Genomic DNA, 18,985 nt, shown 5'->3' with positions numbered 1-18,985 from the left:
TGTTTATGATTTTGTAAGTGAACTGGAATATCTGATTGTACATATTTATTTGTTTTGTTCCCAGTTGTTATGTTAAGAAAGAGGAAATGTTAGGGAATTGTAAAATGAAATAAAATGAAGAGGGAAATGACGCAGCATTGACGGCATAAGCGGAAGTGACGCAAGCTGCCTCTTCACCACTCCGAAGAAAACAACGTCTACCCTACGAAGTGCACTCGATTGAAGAAGTCTTCTAACTCGACTTGAAATGGCGTTCTTAGATCACGTGTACACGAGTACGCCATGTGATGCAGTAAACCCCGTGGAGCCGGTTTATAATTGTAAGTTCAATTTGTAAAGCAAAAAAGGAAAAGAAAAAAGGCTGGGTGCTGTTGTGAAAATGGCGACCTACGAAGTGCCCTGCGCGTGCACGCGTGGACTTTGCAATTACTACTTGCTTTCTAAACTACTCATCTTAATAAGTCATATAAAATAGAGGGTTGGTTAATTTGCAACTTTGCAAATACTGTCGTAATTCCCGCTGTTATGCGGCAAGTTCCGTGTTTTGTATTGTGTTGCGTTCACTGCCTCTCGTAAATCTGACTGGCTAAAAGTGCATTATTATGTACCCTGGGTTAATACCTACTGCGTTATTATATTATTCATTTTCTCTTTTAGGGAGCCTAAAGGAAGCAGAAGAGCTTGTGAAGCTAAGGATGTCAAATAGTTATCTCTTCTCGGGAAAGAGAAATACAGCCGCAAGGGCATGGATGGCCATCCTCAGACATATGGGCTTGCAACACAAACTGAACCACCGTCAGGCCAAGAAAAAATGGGAAAACCTAAAACAACGATACAAGGTAAAAATTTTTAACTTTACATTTATATTATTATTATTATATTTATATTTTATGTGCAATTTTGCTTACACATAAATGTTTCTCCTTAGGATCTTAAGGACAAAAGTCATTGTTATATGTGGCCTCTCTTCACTGTGATGAATGACGCCATGGAAGGCAGACTAGAAGGAAGTGCTCCTATTGTAGGAATCTGCACCGATGACAAGTTGTGTATCTCATCCAGAGGTAAAAAGAGAAAGAGAACCCCGCCTAGCATCTCTCCGGTGAAAGTAACAAACATAGTCCCGGAAATTGAGGTGATTTTGAATGGAGAGAATAAATCAGAAGAGGAGGAGGACGGTGGTGATGAGGATGTGATGGAAGGCAGCCAGGAGTTTATGCTGCTAGACGAAGCCACAGAGAGGGAAAAACAATCCATGGAGCTCGAGCGCATGGCCCTGCAACGGGACAGGGCATTGCTGGAGCGGGAGATAGCCATCGTCGAGCGGGACAGAGCCCTGATGGAGCGGGAAAGGCTGCTTTTAGAGCGGGAAAAAGAAATTGTGGCCAAGGACCGAGATGCCATCAACAGAGAGCGGCTGGTTTTGGAGAAACAGAAAGCCGCATTGGAACCTTCTGCTGAACAGGAGACAACCACAGACTCAAAGAACAGGACAGAACGTTTCCTGGACTTGTTTGAAAAACTCATTGATAGTTTTTGATAGGGAATAAACCTTGAACTTTCTTGTTGAATTAGATGTGGGAAAAACTTTGAAACAATCAAAAACATTGAAAAAAAAGCTTTTTGTTTTGGAAGAGGTCATCAAAACAACTTTATTCACTCGTGGTTATTCCATACAGAGCACATATACCAAGCTGTTAGCATTGAAGCTAACAGTTAGTTAGCTGTTAGCTAACCCACAACGCTCCTCCCAAATCATGAGCAAAAGTCTTTAGAATAAGCTGTTGTGCATAGTCACTATCCCCCCCTCCCGAAAAGTCTTCGCTGCATATATTTTTATATTACAATACAGACTTTACAACAAATGCTTGTGTTTAAAATGCGTCTTTTATTGCATTAGGTACTCAAAATCTCACCTTTCATTGAGCTCCGGCCTTCAATAAGTTTACATTTCCAAAGGATTTATTTAACATTTATATTTCATCTTTACAAAACAAACATCTTTTAAACAAAAACAAAAAATGTGACCAGTTCTGAGCAGACATCAGACAGAAACATTCAGTTGAGGGTTGACTTTAACTCCTAAATCAAGTTGTGAAACAGTTTGGCTTATGTTATTTATTTAAGTGTGTATGTGTGCACCCGTTCTGAAGGTGTGTTACATCGGTGTGTATGTGCATTGTCAGTCACATCTCACGCATTTATGGAATCGTGGATGTCCACGCAGAGTGGTACCTCTCCGCAAAATACTGTATCCATCGGCGTATGGAAAGACGCCAAAGATGAGTATCATCCGCACGCCCCCCGTGCACTTGTTGGGTCGTTATTTACAGGGACGCGTGGCGGCGGTCGCTTTGTTTTGGTGTTTGAATTTTAGATGAGGTCGCCGACCGGGATGCGGGGCAGGCAAACGTATGCCTGCGGAGTTCGGCTGAGGTTGACGGGGTTGCCGTCAAGGCGGATGTCCTCCAGCGCATTGCGAATGTAATTGAAGTCGTGCAGGTTGCAGAAGGTGTCCTCGTGCATTGACTGAATGTTGTTACGCTGTGGAAGGATTGGAAAAAATACGAGTGTTATGCTGGGATGGAGCGACACACAGCTGGGGGGGGGGGGGGCGAATATTTGGAGCAATACTACATTGTCCTAAAGGTTAGACACATGTTTCCTCAATTTAGAAGTTTTATTTTGACTTTTAAATGTTTTTTTACTTTGGAAAAAAAATCTGCGATGTAGTGAAGCCGCGATAAACGAAACGCGTAGAAGCGAGGGATCACTGTATAGACCAGTCGATCGCCAAGCTGCTACTGGTTGATTGCATAACGGTTAACAAAAAAAATAAATAAAATACTGTACGCTAGAATCCAGCCCATCGCTTGATTGACATACAGGTAGGCCTGTCGGGAGGCAATCACAGTAAACCGCACATGCGCAATAGACAGTGACTACAACCCCCTCACCGCAGCAAGTTTAACGGCCGCGCACACACAAACCGCCAAAGTTTATAAGCGAATCAACGCACGCACTCGCTTTTTTATTTTAAACAAAAGAAAGTTTATGACCATCAAAAAACCAAGTAAGAAGCCAAAAACGTATCACTTTCATACGGAATGGGAGTTGGACTTTTTTCTCACAATGTCATTTTCTAAGTGCGTTTCAAAAATACACGCACTATATTATTTATTTATTTATTTATTTATTTATTTATTTATTTATTTATTTATTGTAGTGGGTAGATCTTTGTGACTTGGTCATTTTAAAAATAGCTCGTAAGCTGAAAAAGTTTGAGCACCCCCTGGTATAGACCTTTGACAGAATTGTAGCACAAAGACCCTCCATCATTTTATTTGATCATCCAGAATATATTCGTAAAAAACTTGTAACGCTACTCCCCTTATATCTCCAAGAATAAAAATTGAGATGTTGATGTATTCTAATTCTTCACTTCCCTTTAAAATTGTGTGTAGTACATGGAAGTACCTTAAAAAATTGACAAAAGTTAAGCAGTTTCAATGTTAGCAGGTTGAAATTGTTGAGAAAAATGTGTCTAAAGTTTTGGCACATAGATCTTTCAAAGGTCCATAGCAGCCAGTACCTCAGAAAAAAGATATTGCCCCCAAACCTTCAGGAAATGAAGTAAATTCCAATAGCAAGTAAGGACATCATTTGAAATTTAAACATTTTACAGTGAGGACGTTTGGCATCTCAACAGGTAAAATTGGGCAAAATGGTAATTTGGCCTCAACTCCAAAACATCTCCAAACAAGTCATTTCCTGAGGCATCATCTACCAAACCCATCCATCCATCCATTTTCTGAACCGCTTAGTCCCCACGGGGGTCGCGGGCGTGCTGGAGCCTATCCCAGCCGTCATCGGGCAGTAGGCGGGGGACACCCTGAACCGGTTGCCAGCCAATCGCAGGGCACACAGAGACAAACAACCATTCGCACTCGCACTCACACCTAGGGACAATTTGGAGTGATCAATCGGCCTACCAAGCATGTTTTTGGGATGTGGGAGGAAACCGGAGAAAACCCACGCGGGCTCGGGGAGAACATGCAAACTCCGCACAGGGAGGGCCGGAGGTGGAATCGAACCCGCACCCTCCTAACTGTGAGGCGGATGTGCTACCCAGTGCGCCACCGAGCCGCCATCGACCAAACCTTTTTATTATTATTATTATTATTATTATTATTATTATTATTATTATTATTATTATTATTATTATTATTATTATCCATCCATCCATCCATTTTCTGAACCGCTTAGTCCCCACGGGGGTCGCGGGCGTGCTGGAGCCTATCCCAGCCGTCATCGGGCAGTAGGCGGGGGACACCCTGAACTGGTTGCCAGCCAATCGCAGGGCACATAGAGACAGACAACCAATCGCACTCACACTCACACCTAGGGACAATTTGGAGTCTTCAATCGGCCTACCAAGCATGTTTTTGGAATGTGGGAGGAAACCGGAGTGCCCGGAGAAAACCCACGCGGGCCCGGGGAGAACATGCAAACTCCACACAGGGAGGGCTGGAGGTGGAATCGAACCCGCACCCTCCTAATTGTGAGGCGGACGTGCTACCCAGTGCGCCACCGAGCCGCCCCCGCCCTATTATTATTATTATTATTATTATTATTATTATTATTATTATTGATTCTTAGTTTTTTTTTTTTACTTTTTAAATCAGGTAAAATTACTGCAGACAAAAATTTGAAGAATTCTGTGTCACAAGATTATTGCCATCTGTGTTATGTTTTACAGGCACAGCCTGGGACAGCTGTGTGACGTAACGAGGGGGGAGTGAGAAGAGCCCGAAAAAGAAATTAGAGCGGGAGCAGAGCAGGTGCTCCAGAAGTGACGTACATGTGTATTGCCCTTGCTGTGTTAGAAATAAAAACGAAACACAGAATTAGTGGCACGACGCTGTAGTCAGTTTGCCCTAACTATGGTTTGGAGCTGATCAAACCGACGAAAAGGTAACATGATTTTTTTTTCCCACCATGGATATCATACGTATATCAAATACATTTGGATGCATAAAAAAAAAAAAAAAAAAAAGATTTGATGGCTCAGCACATTTTTTGTTGCATTCAACGTACAGTGGAGCCTCGGTTTTCGAACGTCCCGGTTCTCGAACAAATCAGTATTCGAGATTTTTTTGCTTCGAATGTCGGATGAAATTCGGTTGTCGAACCTCGCGAGATGAGCCGAGAGGACCCGCATGCCAACTGACTCCGTTCGTTATTACATTCTCGTTAGCCTGAGGATTGCATCAACTCTAATCATGTCTCCAAAGGAAGCAAGTGGGACCAGTAAAGCCATCCTAAAACACAAAGACGCTCCTAAAGCAATGCGACAGTGAGCGCCCGGCGCGCTACGGTTGCGCGATGGGACAAAATTAGGCTCCTTTCTTTCGACTGAGGTCCACTTAAATTTTGGAACGTCCATTAGGACTTTAAAATATTTTCAAAATTTTAGCGACCGCTCTGTCACAATAATGCGACCAGCGCGGTGCAGTTGTGCGGTCGGCGACGCGCTGCAGTTGCGCGATCGGCGGTGCGCTGCAGTTGCACGATCGGACAAAAATGCGCAAATGAAAAAATGCTTAAAAAAGGCGTTTTTTGTTGTTGTTGTTGCTTGGAACGGATTCATTTTTCCCATTATTTGTAATGGGAAAACATGATTTGGAATTCGAACGATTCACTTCTCGAACAGCCTTCTGGAACGGATTGTGGTCGATAACCGAGGCTCCACTGTATTTCGAAGACATGCATGATTGGGTTATTTGTGCACTCTAAATTGTCCTTAGGTATGATTGTGAATGTGAATGCTCGTTTTTAAAATCAAAAAGTCAAAGTCAGCTTTATTGTCAATTTCTCCACATGCCAAAGACACACAAAAAAAACGAAATTTCGTTCTCCCCTATCCCACGGTGACAAGACATGGCCCACAACAGACAATCAAGTAAACAAGTAAACAACAGCGTGCTGAATAAATAACGAATAAATAACACAACAAATAAATAAATAAGAGGAGCAAAAAGGAGCAAGTGAGCGTACAGCAGACATTCCAGAAAATAGCGCAACAGTGCCGCACGCTACGCAGAAGGGGGTAGCGAGTTCAGGGTCCTAACAGCCTGGAGAAAGAAGCTGTTGGCGAGTCTGGTGGTGCGGGAGCGCAGACTCCTGTACCTCTTCCCAGAGGGCAGAAGGTCAAACAAAGAGTGAGCCGGGTGACTCACATCTCTCGCAATTGAGGTTGCCTTGCGGGCGAGATGGGAGGTGTATGTGTGCCCTGCAACCAGTTTAAATCTAAACCTCAAACTAAAACTCAAGGCCCGGGGGCCAGATACGGCCCGCCACATCATTTTATGTGGCCCGCGAAGACAAATTGTGCATTAAATTCGTGTCATTACTAGAATTGCAAATTGTCTTCACTTTTTATGTTTTTTTAAAATATTAATATATTTGACCAGTTTTTATTCGTCTGATTTGAAAACGAGTTATTTGTCTGTTTGTTTTGTAGCTTTTACTGTATACAATATGAGGTATTCATACATCTATTTGAGTTGACAGTCATAATGGCCCTCCGAAAGAAGCTATAACTGCAATGTGGCCCGCGAAAAAAATGAGTTTGACACCCCTGACGAGTGTCCCCCGTCTACTGCTCGAAGTCAGCTGGGTAAGGCTCCAGCACGCCAGCGACCCTCGTGAGGATAGGTTAAAAAATGGATGGGGAAAAAAATGGATGGATGGATTGTAATACAAACACATCAACAATTTACAGACTGTACAGCAGGGGTCACCAACGTACTGTTCAATAGACTATAAACGGTCGCCAAATAAGTGACGAGGACGCTGAAAAGTGATGAAAACATTGTTAAGCGTTCTATTAAAAGTAGAAAAAAATTTCCCTGGACTGATGATTAATCATATTTGGATTACAAACATTTCGAATGGATCATGGTGGCATTCGGTTCGACTATGTGGCATGGTCAAAAACTACCGACTGTCTGTCGGTCTGTCTTCTGTTTGATTTTGTCCTGGGGTCATATTATGGTGTATTTTGACTTTTGTTGGCTGCTTTGGTCATTTTTTTCTAAATCATTCGTGAAGTTGGTTAAGGTGGGTTACCGAGAGGTGCCATCATACTGTTCTCAGCTGTAAACAAGCACTTGGTTACGCAATGCACTTTGTCATGTGTCATGTTCAATTTCGTGCTGGCGTCACATTAGGGTGGATTTCTACTTTTATTGGTTGCTCGGGAAATCATTTGGGAAATAACGGTACAGGCGAGGAAATTATTAAAGCCAGGTTACTGAGATGCTATCATACACTGTCAGATGTAATCAAGCACGAGAGGCTTTAGTTAAGGGCATCTTGTGTACTAATCACTTATTTTCATAAACCTGGACAAGGATTTTAACCTTATGGCTGATGGGAAATGAAAATAGAGACAGTAAGGCGGTTATTTGTAGAGAAATCTCAAAATGTCAAGTTTTAACCAAACAAATAATTTTGTCAATAACTCAAAACTAATTTCCACAACATACACCTGATTTTGTGAAAACACATCACATATAAAAATTGTGATTATTATTTTTTGTTGACCTTGCAATATTCCAAGTTATCATCCCATCCATTTTCTGTATTCTTCATCCTGTTCAGGGTCACACGGAGTTGGAACCTACCCCATCTGACTTTCATCTGACTGACTATATTATGGACTGGCTGCCAGATGGACACTCAGTAACCATCCACATGTCACTGAATGGGAACTGAATCAACACTGCTTTCGTGGAAGTCACGTGAGTAAACCACAATGAAAGCCACATTTATTTCAAACCCGATTTGAAACACTGACCTAAAATAATTTACCCTAGTCCGCCGTTCTACTAACAGCTGCTTGCAAACTAGGCCTATGTATATGATTAAGATCTCACTGGGCAAGTACTTTCATTGGTATGACTGGTCATGTTTTCTACTCAGCAAAAATGAATGTTCCTTTAAACCAGATTTGAACCCTCTACCCAATGATTCCCACTGTTCTCACTATAGTACTTCATTCTACCAAGTTGGCTATCGAAAGGATGAGCCGCAGAACCAGAGAGCAAGTGCTTTCAAAACCTGAGCAGAACTTGCCTGTAGATGTAGGGATCGCAGACTATCTGGAAGAGGCACAGGGATGTAGTCTATTTCGTTATCCGTCAGGTACAGGTAGAGCAAGCCGGTCATGTCCTGGATTTCACAAGTCATGTTTGACAATTGAATTACAGAGGACAAGTTGATACCAATAATTTTCATATTCTGATCGACAAACCTTAAAAGCCTCCTTGGGAATGCCCTTGGACTCAATGTTATTGTGGCTGGCGTCAATCAGAGTCATGGTCTCCGGCAGGTCGGGCATCTGTGAAATGTGATTTTCTCGAATCACCAGCTCCTCAAGCTCCGGCAGACCCATAAACGCCCTGCTTTCAATGGACGAAATGGCATTGGCTGTCAAGTCGATCCTCTTCAGCTTGTCTGGAATGCAGTGAGACCCACACTGTCAGCTCTTTGCATTAGCAGATCGCACCAGCCGCAGGTATAAAACATACTCATGGAGGCAAAGTCAGACTTGTTGATCTTAGTGATCCTGTTGTAGCGGGCATAGAAATGAGTTGTGTCTTTGGGCAGAGGTGGTACGTTATCCAGTTTCAAGTCATCACAGTAGACTGAGCCACCAAGGCATGTGCACAGCAAGCAAGTGGGCATACCTGAAGGACACAAGGAGCAAGAGGAACCAGGAAAAGAGCAAAAGAACATAATAGTAAGAGCTGTGTTGCGTCATCTGGATTAACTTTGTGACCATGGTTTGATGTTGAATGCATGTGGAACTTGATTTCCTTTTCTATTCTCCTTTACTTGCTCACCTTTCGTGTCAACCTCAGGTTCTTCGGGTTCCTCTGGCTCTGGTAGCCCAGAGCCCAGTGTTGTTTCTACACCACCAGTACCCTCCTGAGGGGTCTCTTGTGTCGGAAGCAGCCCCTCCTCTTGTTAGAGACAAGATTAGGCGTTGAGGAAACAGGTTAGATGAGCATGGACGTGAACCACAAGTCTGGCAATCAGTGGGAAACTGTTTGCCGCAGTAGTTAGCGATGTTACCAAGAATGTGTTCATTGCATTTAACAATAGTTAAATGGAAATCACTTTTGAGTGTTAGTAAGCAGACATACTCCACTGGCACCACGATTTAAAAATCAAAATAGCCTTTGGCACATGTCTTGAATCTAGATTAAATACTGACCTTTATCAGTGTCAGGAATCAGAATTAAATCAGGCTCCTTGGGTTCTCCAGAGGCAGAGACACCAGAAGTTCCAGAGACATCTATGTCTCCGGAGACTCCAAGGTCCCCTGAGGTTCCTGAAACTCCTGAGAAATCTCCAGAAGTACCCGATGCCTCTTGTGGGATAGTTGTAGGAATGAGAGGCAGTTCCAACTCTTGTTTGAGCCAAGGTGGAGTGATGACATGACGAGATGTGGCATGGACATTCAATCAACTTGTTAACCATTCGTTCTCACAATTAAGACTAAACAGCAGGTTAGGGTGACAAAGGTTACAAATAATGGAGTGATGAGTATCAAAAGTACTAACCTCCAGGCAATAATGTTATCCCTGACTCCCCAGACTCATCTGTGTCCCCAGAAACCCCAGAGCCTCCAGAGGCACCTGAGGTCAGGAGATCTCCGGAGAACCCAGAACCAATTTGGTCCCCAGACCCTCCAGAGCCCAGAGGGAGCTCAAGCCCAGACCCGCTTGATCCCAATTCTATTAGAATTCCAGAATCTCCAGAAGCTGTGGATCCCATGGTATCCCCAGATATCAAGAGATCTCCAGATCCTGATAGATCTCCAGATATCAAGAGATCCCCGGACCCAGAAAGATGACCGGATAATAGGAAATCCCCTGATCCTAGGATCTCCCCAGACATCAGGAGGTCTCCAGATCCAGAGACCTCCCCAGATTCATAGCGATCCCCTGATATCAAGAAATCCACATCCCCAGACACCAAGAACTCCCCTGATCCTCCAGAGCTGCTGAGAATCTCCTCAGAAGCCCCAGAGATGAAGATAATATCGACGGAACCCCCGGAGGCACCAGAGACCAGTGGGTCTCCTGAGCCTCCTGACCCAGAAACCCCAGAGGCTCCTGAGGCACCGGACCCCACTGAGCCCCCAAAATCCCCGGAGACATGAAGGATGTCATTGGCCGTCAGACGCAGCTCCACCTCTTGTTAGAGACAACATTAGTTATTAATGGAGACACAACAAACATGACACATTTAACCATTAACAGCTAGTTAAATGGAACACATGCACAAAGAAAAGATGCAGAAAACCACAACAGATTAGTTGTTACTGATCAAGGACAATGCTGCTTGCACAACTCCAAGACCCTCCAAAAACCTACGATTTCAAATAACTTCCTATTTATGACAGGATTGACCTGTTTCAGACCTTTCTGTGTGTTTGGGCCCATGAGAACACCGGACCCCCCTGAGCCCTGAGGGATGAGCTGGGGCTTTATGGGCAACTCCTCCTCCTCCTCCTGCTCCTCCAACGAGGCCTCGGGCATTGGGTAGTTGTAGTCAGGTGGAGCCAGGGTGCCAATCTCTATCTGAGGAGAAGACAACAGCCCTGAGACCAGAATGCCAGCCAATATCCATTCCTTTCCTTTCCTATCCTATCCTATCCTATCCTATCCTATCCTATCCTATCCTATCCTATCCTATCCTATCCTATCCTATCCTATCCTATCCTATCCTATCCTATCCTATCCTATCCTATCCTATCCTATCCTGTCCTGTCCTGTCCTGTCCTGTCCTGTCCTATCCTATCCTATGATGTCATATGATGTTCTATGATGTCCCATCCTATCCTATGATGTCCTATCCTATCCTATGCTGTCTTATTCGGTCTATGCTGTCCTATCCTATGAGGTACCAACGTCTCCTCTCCTCTCCTCTCCTCTCCTCTCCTCTCCTCTCCTCTCCTCTCCTCTCCTCTCCTCTCCTCTCCTCTCCTCTCCTCTCCTCTCCTCTCCTCTCCTCTCCTCTCCTCTCCTCTCCTCTCCTCTCCTCTCCTCTCCTCTCCTCTCCTCCCCTGTCCTGTCCTGTCCTGTCCTGTCCTGTCCTGTCCTTTTACAGAATCAGCACTAAATAATGTCCAAGTAGCTCATCAAAATTGCATGTGGGCTCAGGCTCCACCACGAGATAGCAGCAGAGACTCCCTATGCTGCCTAATCTCAAAATCCACCACAACTTTCCTTAACCTACATAGCACTAATGATAGTTTCATGCACCTAATATCGGCAAAAAGAACAAAAGACCATGAAATTAGGATAAAAATAAGATCGATATGTAATTTTATGTAAACACATGATAATTTACAGTATTAGCACAACGCTGCAATTCAAGCCTCCTCCAGTTGGTGGCAATGAACTCCCACACACCACACACCACAGGTAAGACCTGACACTTAAACACACCACTAAAAACACCACTCAATGGTCCTTGTGGAACCAAGACACACATGGTAGTTGGATGAATCTTTATTTTGCAATGCATTTTAAACTATGTCATAGTAAGTCTATGACAATTTAACAGCGAGAAGCTACTGTATGTAGGAACCATGAGGAGGTCTTTCCGGAAGCTAAGTCATGCATGGGAGTAATTAAGCGATGTCCTAATGTTTTAGAGATTTGGGCTGATGACAGTGCGGGATGCAACAAGGCAGGCCTTTGAAAGCACTGACTCCCCCCACCCTTCACCCGCCACCCTTTCCCCAAAACAAACATATTCACCCATGGGGGAAGAAGAGGCGAAAAGCTGGCATGCAGACGTGCAGAAAAAACAGCATGGGAATACTGACACTCAATGTAAGCGTGGAGTCAAAGCCAAACAGTATGTCGCTGCCCCACTTCATAGTTTAACAGTCACTGGAAGCATTCAGCCGGGGAGAAGCTGAAATAGTTTTTAAAAATACTTAATATCATGCATATGCAGTGTCCTGCTCAGTCTGAATATTTGTGGCTTCTACAGCAGACAAAGTTGCTGAGGTTTCCAAAATAAAGTTTGCATGGGCATATCAACAAGACAAACACAAGACTGATACTCAGGGTTTGTCTCTGCAATTTCTGAATCCCGCAAAAATGTGTATTTTTCTCTCAGAGAAAGTACAACAACACATATTGTTGCAGATTACAATTCAAGACAATATGGCACAATATGACCACCGCTGTGCTTCTTTTGCTGATATTCCAGGCCTTCCCTGTGCAAAAGCTGCATAGAGTCCAAATATGTCATGGTAAAGAGCGAAAGAAACCTCCAAGTTGGTTATTAAAAGCTGGAGATTCACTCTAGTTTCATTCCCAATGAGCCTTCACTCCCCCATGAGAAGACGAGAGAAGATAAATTGCAACTCACACACACACAAAAGTTTGGAAGTGGAAAGTCAAGACTCAGCATTCCAGAGGCATGGAGCTCATCCTCATCCTCATGCTTCATTGTCCCCTCGACAATTAATGCACATGGACCAAATCTGTCGAAAACACATCCAATCTAGATCCCTTTACGTGTTCGTATACTTTTCCATACATGGCCAAATGTAATTAGCTTTACGATATGATGAGCTTCGACCAAGAGCTGATTTTTCTTGGTTATTTTCTCCCAATATAGTCACCAAGGATGAATCCGCTTCCCTATCAATCCATACTTACGAGTCAATTTTCCTTGATTCATCATTGCACCTTTTCCTTAAATGAGTTTTTGGGGGGTTTCTGATTGATTACAATGGTGTCATAGTCATGGGTTACCGTGATACATGTTAGGTGTGCTTAGGCTTAAAAGTCATGTTTAAGCTTGTTGACATAGTAGTCAGTCTACGGGTTTAAAGTCGCCCTCTCTTCGACTCCCCATTTGCCTTGAACCTTGTCACTCTGCGGCCTACATTCACATGATAGATGGAAACACATGCTTCACAGGCCCGCCACATCAGACGTCTGGAGTTGAGCTAAACCAGTTGTGGAATTCCGTGTTTTGGGGGGAAGAAAACTGCACAAGATTTGGAAGAAACAGCCGTCATTGTTTCATATAACAACTGTCTATTGCGATCTTGAATTATTTCATATAGAGTCATTGTTAGTCTTCCAAGTTGGAGAAGTATTCAGTCTTTGGAATGAGTTTTATCCTGCTGACCTGTTCCCAAAAAAATCAATCGCACTGTTAATGTGATTTGTTGACATCGGAAGAAAACGTTTTGCAGCTGGCTAAACAGGAATTCTCAATTCCAACAAATTTACCGTACCGTCGGGGCCCCCTTTTCAACTCACCTCGGGATCCTCGATGGTCGGCCCGTCCTCATAGTCATACTCCTGGTTTTCCGAGTTAACGTCGTCCACATCGTAGTTGCCGTCGTCATATGAGTCCAGGTCGGCTTGCCGAGAGAACCGGGGATTGGCCGCCACAGCTTCGAGGACGAGCAGTCCCACTACCAGTCGTACGAGCGTCTTCATCATTCACCTTTTGGGATGCAGAGCATAAACGTATATGCAGTTAGAAAAGAAACCAAATGTCTTCAGTCATTTTGACCATGCGGGAAAAAACTAGTGCTGCAAATTGCTGCCTGTTTGTGGTTCACAAAATCTCGATACATCTGTCGTGATTATCTATAACCTCGTTGAAAGACCCTGTTTGGATTAGTATTTTTTGTTCCACCACCACTACTGTGTTATAATTCACGGGTCAGGGTCCGCCCAATTATCCCAGTGCGAAGAGCTTCTGTTTCTTGTGTGTGCAGGGCCAACTTTTGCATGAACTAGTCAAACAGGTGAGCCAAGTCAGTGCTTATTAAATTTTAGGGAGCAAATACCACTTACATAGGGGGAAAACTGTATATTTTTTTGTGGTAATATTAGGTTTGGCTTAGAATCCACCGAAGATCACAATTTTTTACTTCTATTTATTTTGGATTCCTCAGTTCATTCTCGTTTGTATCCCAGTTCAATCTGAGGTGACTCATTTGGGATTATCAGAAGATTAGAATATGATAAGAGGCTATATATTATTTATCTTGCATAGACTCTAGAACAGGGATTTATTAGTGTGACAGGTGCAGCCAAGTCCAAGTCTCAGCACGTTTGAGAAAAAAAAAAAGAAAAAAACACCCAGGAGTCCTCCAGGCCGGGGTAGAGAAACGGAGAGCAGGGGAGAAAGAAGAAGAAGAAAGAGAGAGAGCAAGAGAGAGACGTGGACAAGATGTTGGCCCTCAGGGTTTGCTGGAGAAAGTGCAAAAAGGAGGGACGAGAGGGAGGAGGGGTCCGGTTCAAGACTTGCTCGACCCCTTGGCCCTTCACAGAGGGCCTTTATGAGGGCCTGGTCACTGCCTGTCTCAGCACTCAAACTCCAAATTCCACCGAGGTTTGTGGACAGAATGGCAGTCAGCTTTTCAGGCTGTGAGGAAACACGCGCACACACACAACCACACACACATACATTTGGAAAGACTCACAAATGCACACTGTCTCAGATAAATAGAGAGAAGCAGAGAGAGAGAGAGCAAGAGAGAGATGCCTCAAGTGTTGTACATCCAGAACAAAACGTAAGAATATACAAATTTTTACATGATAAGAATGAAGACAGCGGTGTCCTTGACCCCACACTAGACATTCCCATTTTCCCTTAATACCCACACTACATAGTTGCAGCTCGCAAGTTTGCAGATTGCAAAAAAGCTATCGGTGTAGCTAGGCTAAATTCTTTTTGACCCAAATCAGTATCCCAGGTTCCCAAAAAGCCAACCACAATCACATCAAGTGCACTTCCATCAGGGAGGTGTTAAAAACCAAAGCCCTTTAATGACTGGTAAGCCCTTCTAAGATCCTATAATGCAAAAAAAAAGTTCAACCAGAATAACAAAAACATCTAGATAGATTCATCGTGAAAGCCATAAAACTACCATTCGATCATCAAGAAAAGCAATTATGCCACCCAAACTCGCTAAAGTGGAACTATGCCATAGCCTTAAAAACCATTGAGCAAAGGTAAATTCAATCCAGATCCCAAAGAAACATCAACAAGAATAATTAAACATCTTTACACGGCCATCATAAAGGTCAGAAAATCACCACTCAATGCATCCCAGTCATTAATCATAACAATCGTTCACCTGTAGTTTTCTTATCAAGTACAACCAAGGCTTGGCTTTAAAGACAGCTGAGCAATAGTAAGCCCAAAAGCATGAACAATATATGTAACAATGCATCACATTCATCAATGATAATAAGCATAAATATCATGAGAATAAAATTAAAATATTTTAGCTTGAAAGAAAAAGCAGCAATGGTAATTTTTTTCCACCAAAAATCCCAAAACCACACGGAATGAGCAACCTTAAGCAACCTTTATATATCTATTATGAAGGCACCATTTAGTGCATTACTATCAAGTATAACAATATGCCACCTATAGCTTTCCCAAAGTCAAGCCAACAGCCTAAATGCAAAATGGCTTAGACAGTTGAGCAATGGTAAACTCGTTTTTTTCCAAAGGAATCAGTACCCAGGGTAAAAAGCATTCTTATACATCCATCTCGACGGTCATAAAACCACCATCTAAAGCATCCAAATGATCAAGGAAAATAATCTGTCACCTTTAGTGCCCCCAAACTCAATCCATGAGTCAATAAGGAACCCCCTGTGCCCCCCTCCCTCTCCTTATCGTGAAGATAGCGTTTGCAAGGACGCTTACCTGTGTCTCCCGCTCTCCTGAATGCTCCCTTCAGCCACGATGGAGATGCTGAGGGCTCCGCAACTCGGCCAATGGCGGAGGGGTCGTGCAGAGGTGTCTCGACGAGGGCGGGGACAGGTGGCAAGGGTGTGTCCGGGTGTCACAAGTGTGTATGTAGCGTTTGCATGTGTAGGGTCTGACAGACCTGAGTGCCCCTGCCGCTTACGTGTGAAGGTAGGCACTGAGGCTGATTGGACCGGAGCAGGTTGCTTTTGGTCACTCAGTTTGGGGTAGGGGAGGTGGACGGCAACCCACACCATCCCAAATAAGAGTACATCACTACACACACATACACACCCAGACATCAAACACAAAGAACAAGACAGCAGAGCAAGAGGAAGCCCCCCCCCCCCCCCCCCCCCGTAGATTTTTATCCTTTACAAGAGTAGGCCTTATTTTGCTCCGTGTATTTCAATCAGCCTAAAATATTTCACTTCCTGAAGGTGAAACTTGATGTTTCATCTTTGTGTATGTGTGTGTGTGCATACATGTACGATTCAGAGGCCTGTGCACACAATGGGACCTCTGTGAAGAGCCCCTGTTAGCACAGAGCTGAGAGGAAGTCCCCCCGCTTCTCGAGGAAGGCCCTCCTTTTTCAGGCCGACCTCAGATGTGCTCAAAGCTGATCTGAGTTCAGCCGCAAACAACGCAAGTGTACTTGGAGGGAAAAGATCTGATCTAGAATCAGAACGCAAGAGGCAACAAGAACTCTTGACCTGACACAGTCGGAATAAATCTGGGAAATACAGGACATCCGGTGATGTATTCTTTTATTAAAACAGAAGAATAAATCTTACACAGAGACCAGAATTCCAAAAGGAACAATGAATAGAAAATAAATTACTATTTCTCAACAACTAACAACTTCAAACAATAGAAAACAAACAAAAGTCAAAAGATTTGGGTTTCAGTTCAAGGTCTTCTGATGTTATCATTTAAATTATCAGCAGATTTGAACATTGAAGGCACAACTCGTAGTCCATTAAACTGAGTTGAATAAAATCCCTGAAAATGTAAATGAGAAAAGGAATCTTATCTCTTGCCACACGTGTCCGACGTGCAGACATGTTTGCTTATTTAGATGACAATGGACCTAAGGAGACGGAAGCAGAGAATGACATCCCTGGGGATCGGCGGTTCGATATTGTTGCCATCCAGTCGGAGGTAGCGCAGTCGTGGCACGCTGTCATTAGCATCCACGGTATCAATGTCCATGGGGCAGACGTTGGAGCCACTCACGGCTGAAATGAAACAGGAAACAATTACAGTCACTCATTATTTTCCACGAAGTTAATACTAGTGTGTTCATGAGAAACCTACTTTTAATGTTGTTGTGGTCCAGGTAGAGCTGTTCAAGGCCTGGGGGGATCAGGGGAACCTCAGTGAGCAGGTTGTGCGACAGCTGCAGGTCCAAGATGCTGGAGATGTTGAACACGTTGTTAGGAACACCACTACTTCCAAGCTTGTTGTGGTTTAGCCTCAGGAAAGCCACCTTGGGCAAACCTTTGAAGTAGCCTGTGGGGATTTTGTCGATGTTGTTGCCATCAAGGAAGAGCTGAGTGGTGGTGGGCGGAAGGCCAAGAGGCATACTGCTCAACTGGTTCTTGGCAAGGTTGATCTGCACCAGGTTGTCAAGACCCTTCAGGCTGACCTCAGTCACGGCATCATCCATCAGCTTATTCCCCTGCAGGTCTAAGAGGGTCAGCTTATTCAAGCCAAAGAAGACCCCGTCAGGGATCTTGGAGATCCGATTGCGAGAAAGACTTAAGTGCTCCAGGCTGGCCGGAAGAGGAAACGGCACCCAGGATAAGAGATTGTCATCCATGTAGAGGTGTTCTAGGTGTGTCATTGCATCCAGGGTGTCTTTTTCCACTCCCTCACTGGTTATTTTGTTGCGACTCAGATTCACCCAACGCAGCTGGGTAGCGTTGCGAAGGGCGTTGGCCGTAACCTCTTGAATTTGATTATTCTGCAGGTAGAGGTACCAGGTGAATGGGGGGATTGGGGGGATTCTTGTCAGACCTTTATTGTCACAGTAGACTGCACGGGGGAAGTTGGAAGGGCAGCGGCATTCTCGAGGGCACGCTTGAATTTGGGCCATTTGTTCCTCATAAGGCATGTCCTGGCTCAGGACTGTCCCAAGCAGGCACATGGCACAGAGAAGCCTTAGAAAGAGTTCCATTTTGAAAGACAGACTGTGATGCAGAGACATAAAAAAACATTGAGAAATATGATGAAGACTAGTGACCTGTACTGCTGCTTGTCTACCACTAATGTCAATACCAAGACACATACTGGAGAGAAAGATTTTTCTGGGTCAGCCCTGAGTGGACATAGATCAGGATCAACTTTAGTAAGACAGCTATAAAGGTCAGATTTAAGGATGCAGTTGATTCTTAGGTACATTTCTACTTTGGGTGAAAAAAAATCAAGGTCAGCTTTTTCCGTATTTCTCTGAAGCGTCTACTTGAGTCCTTGCAGATCTGGTTGGACATCTGGTTTGAATTCTTAATGCGCTCAACATTTTGTGCAGAACTAATTTTATCAGGTATACTTTTTCCATAGATAGACACTCTTAAAAGCCAAAAGCGGTGTACTTGATGTGCTCTCCGTTCTTCAGCCATCAAAGTTTTGTCAGTAAAATTTATTTCATACTGTTCTGCATAAAGTAAGGACACAGGACAAAAACTACTCAAGAAACCTACCTGAAGCTTTGTCAAACGACACGTCCACCCTGGAGTTGTCAAGATTTCTCCCAAGTGATCCAAGTAATGAAGCTGTAGCATGCCCTTCCTAGTATTTGTACAACTTTTTTTTTTTTCCATTCAAACTATGCCAGCTTGTCACTCGAAGACTGACCAATGAGGACTCATGCGCTAAGCCTTAATAAGACTCGGGACATAGCCCATTTAGAAAGAGGTCACCGCACTGCTACCTGTTCTACCTTGTCTGCTTGCATCCTCTTGCTTAATTCCACTGTGCTACACTTGATCTCTTTTGAACTAACAAATCCCTCAGGGTCAGTGCCAACCTTTGCGTTAATTCTGTGCTGCCAACATCTGCGGTGTATCCAGGATTGTCTTCTCTTTGACATGCAGACAACAATTTGGATTTTTGTCTTTGCAATTCTGCAAGGTAATTTACACACAGCACCAGGAAGCCA

General features: G+C 43.8%; 3 protein-coding genes across 7 annotated transcripts; 1 reads left to right on the top strand and 2 right to left on the bottom strand.

Annotated features, from left to right (window-relative positions):
* Nucleotides 1–142: 142 nt before the first annotated feature.
* Nucleotides 143–1,865, top strand: si:dkeyp-38g8.5 (uncharacterized protein LOC568385 homolog). 2 transcript variants are annotated; one of them, XM_049760641.1, is made up of 3 exons: nt 143–320; nt 658–839; nt 929–1,865. In XM_049760641.1, exons 1-3 carry the CDS (start codon nt 248–250, stop codon nt 1,538–1,540), a joined length of 867 nt encoding a protein of 288 aa, XP_049616598.1. In that variant the 5' UTR covers nt 143–247; the 3' UTR covers nt 1,541–1,865. The 2 variants fall into 2 exon arrangements, with proteins under 2 accessions (XP_049616598.1, XP_049616599.1); XM_049760642.2 differs by lacking the exon at nt 143–320 and adding an exon at nt 339–478.
* Nucleotides 1,866–16,089, bottom strand: epyc (epiphycan). 3 transcript variants are annotated; one of them, XM_049760602.2, is made up of 10 exons: nt 15,784–16,089; nt 13,368–13,557; nt 10,496–10,655; nt 9,633–10,268; nt 9,284–9,478; nt 8,910–9,029; nt 8,595–8,753; nt 8,318–8,520; nt 8,140–8,235; nt 1,866–2,544 (listed from the first exon to the last, which is right to left on the bottom strand). In XM_049760602.2, the coding sequence occupies exons 2-10, from the start codon at nt 13,551–13,553 to the stop codon at nt 2,374–2,376; spliced, it is 1,926 nt and encodes a 641-aa protein (XP_049616559.1). In that variant the 5' UTR covers nt 13,554–13,557; nt 15,784–16,089; the 3' UTR covers nt 1,866–2,373. The 3 variants fall into 3 exon arrangements, with proteins under 3 accessions (XP_049616559.1, XP_049616560.1, XP_049616561.1); XM_049760603.2 differs by lacking the exon at nt 15,784–16,089 and adding an exon at nt 15,686–15,746; XM_049760604.2 differs by lacking the exons at nt 8,910–9,029; nt 9,284–9,478; nt 9,633–10,268 and having other exon boundaries at nt 15,784–16,069.
* Nucleotides 16,090–16,575: 486 nt separating this feature from the next.
* kera (keratocan) lies at nt 16,576–18,670 on the bottom strand. 2 transcript variants are annotated; one of them, XM_049760632.1, is made up of 3 exons: nt 18,528–18,670; nt 17,143–18,017; nt 16,576–17,063 (listed from the first exon to the last, which is right to left on the bottom strand). In XM_049760632.1, exons 2-3 carry the CDS (start codon nt 18,002–18,004, stop codon nt 16,900–16,902), a joined length of 1,026 nt encoding a protein of 341 aa, XP_049616589.1. In that variant the 5' UTR covers nt 18,005–18,017; nt 18,528–18,670; the 3' UTR covers nt 16,576–16,899. The 2 variants fall into 2 exon arrangements, with proteins under 2 accessions (XP_049616589.1, XP_068505755.1); XM_068649654.1 differs by having other exon boundaries at nt 17,143–18,598.
* Nucleotides 18,671–18,985: the final 315 nt, after the last annotated feature.

This window comes from Syngnathus scovelli, chromosome 22 (assembly GCF_024217435.2).
Source record: "Syngnathus scovelli strain Florida chromosome 22, RoL_Ssco_1.2, whole genome shotgun sequence".
Classification (NCBI taxonomy): Eukaryota; Metazoa; Chordata; class Actinopteri; order Syngnathiformes; family Syngnathidae; genus Syngnathus; species Syngnathus scovelli.
This window is presented reverse-complemented; position numbering and strand designations above follow the sequence as displayed.

What these genes read in the sequence shown, in the direction of transcription:
- si:dkeyp-38g8.5 (XM_049760641.1), top strand. Translation starts at nt 248, where the DNA reads ATGGCGTTCTTAGATCACGTGTACACGAGTACGCCATGTGATGCAGTA. An exon ending in CGTGGAGCCGGTTTATAATT is followed by an intron (nt 321 to 657) that starts GTAAGTTCAATT and finishes TTTCTCTTTTAG; the next exon opens with GGAGCCTAAAGGAAGCAGAA. An exon ending in ACCTAAAACAACGATACAAG is followed by an intron (nt 840 to 928) that starts GTAAAAATTTTT and finishes GTTTCTCCTTAG; the next exon opens with GATCTTAAGGACAAAAGTCA.
- kera (XM_068649654.1), bottom strand. Translation starts at nt 18,115, where the DNA reads ATGTGTCTTGGTATTGACATTAGTGGTAGACAAGCAGCAGTACAGGTC. An exon ending in GGACCACAACAACATTAAAA is followed by an intron (nt 17,064 to 17,142) that starts GTAGGTTTCTCA and finishes GTTTCATTTCAG; the next exon opens with CCGTGAGTGGCTCCAACGTC.
- epyc (XM_049760602.2), bottom strand. Translation starts at nt 13,553, where the DNA reads ATGATGAAGACGCTCGTACGACTGGTAGTGGGACTGCTCGTCCTCGAA. An exon ending in CGACCATCGAGGATCCCGAG is followed by an intron (nt 10,656 to 13,367) that starts GTGAGTTGAAAA and finishes TCTTCTCCTCAG; the next exon opens with ATAGAGATTGGCACCCTGGC. An exon ending in GTCTGACTTTGCCTCCATGA is followed by an intron (nt 8,521 to 8,594) that starts GTATGTTTTATA and finishes ACTGCATTCCAG; the next exon opens with ACAAGCTGAAGAGGATCGAC.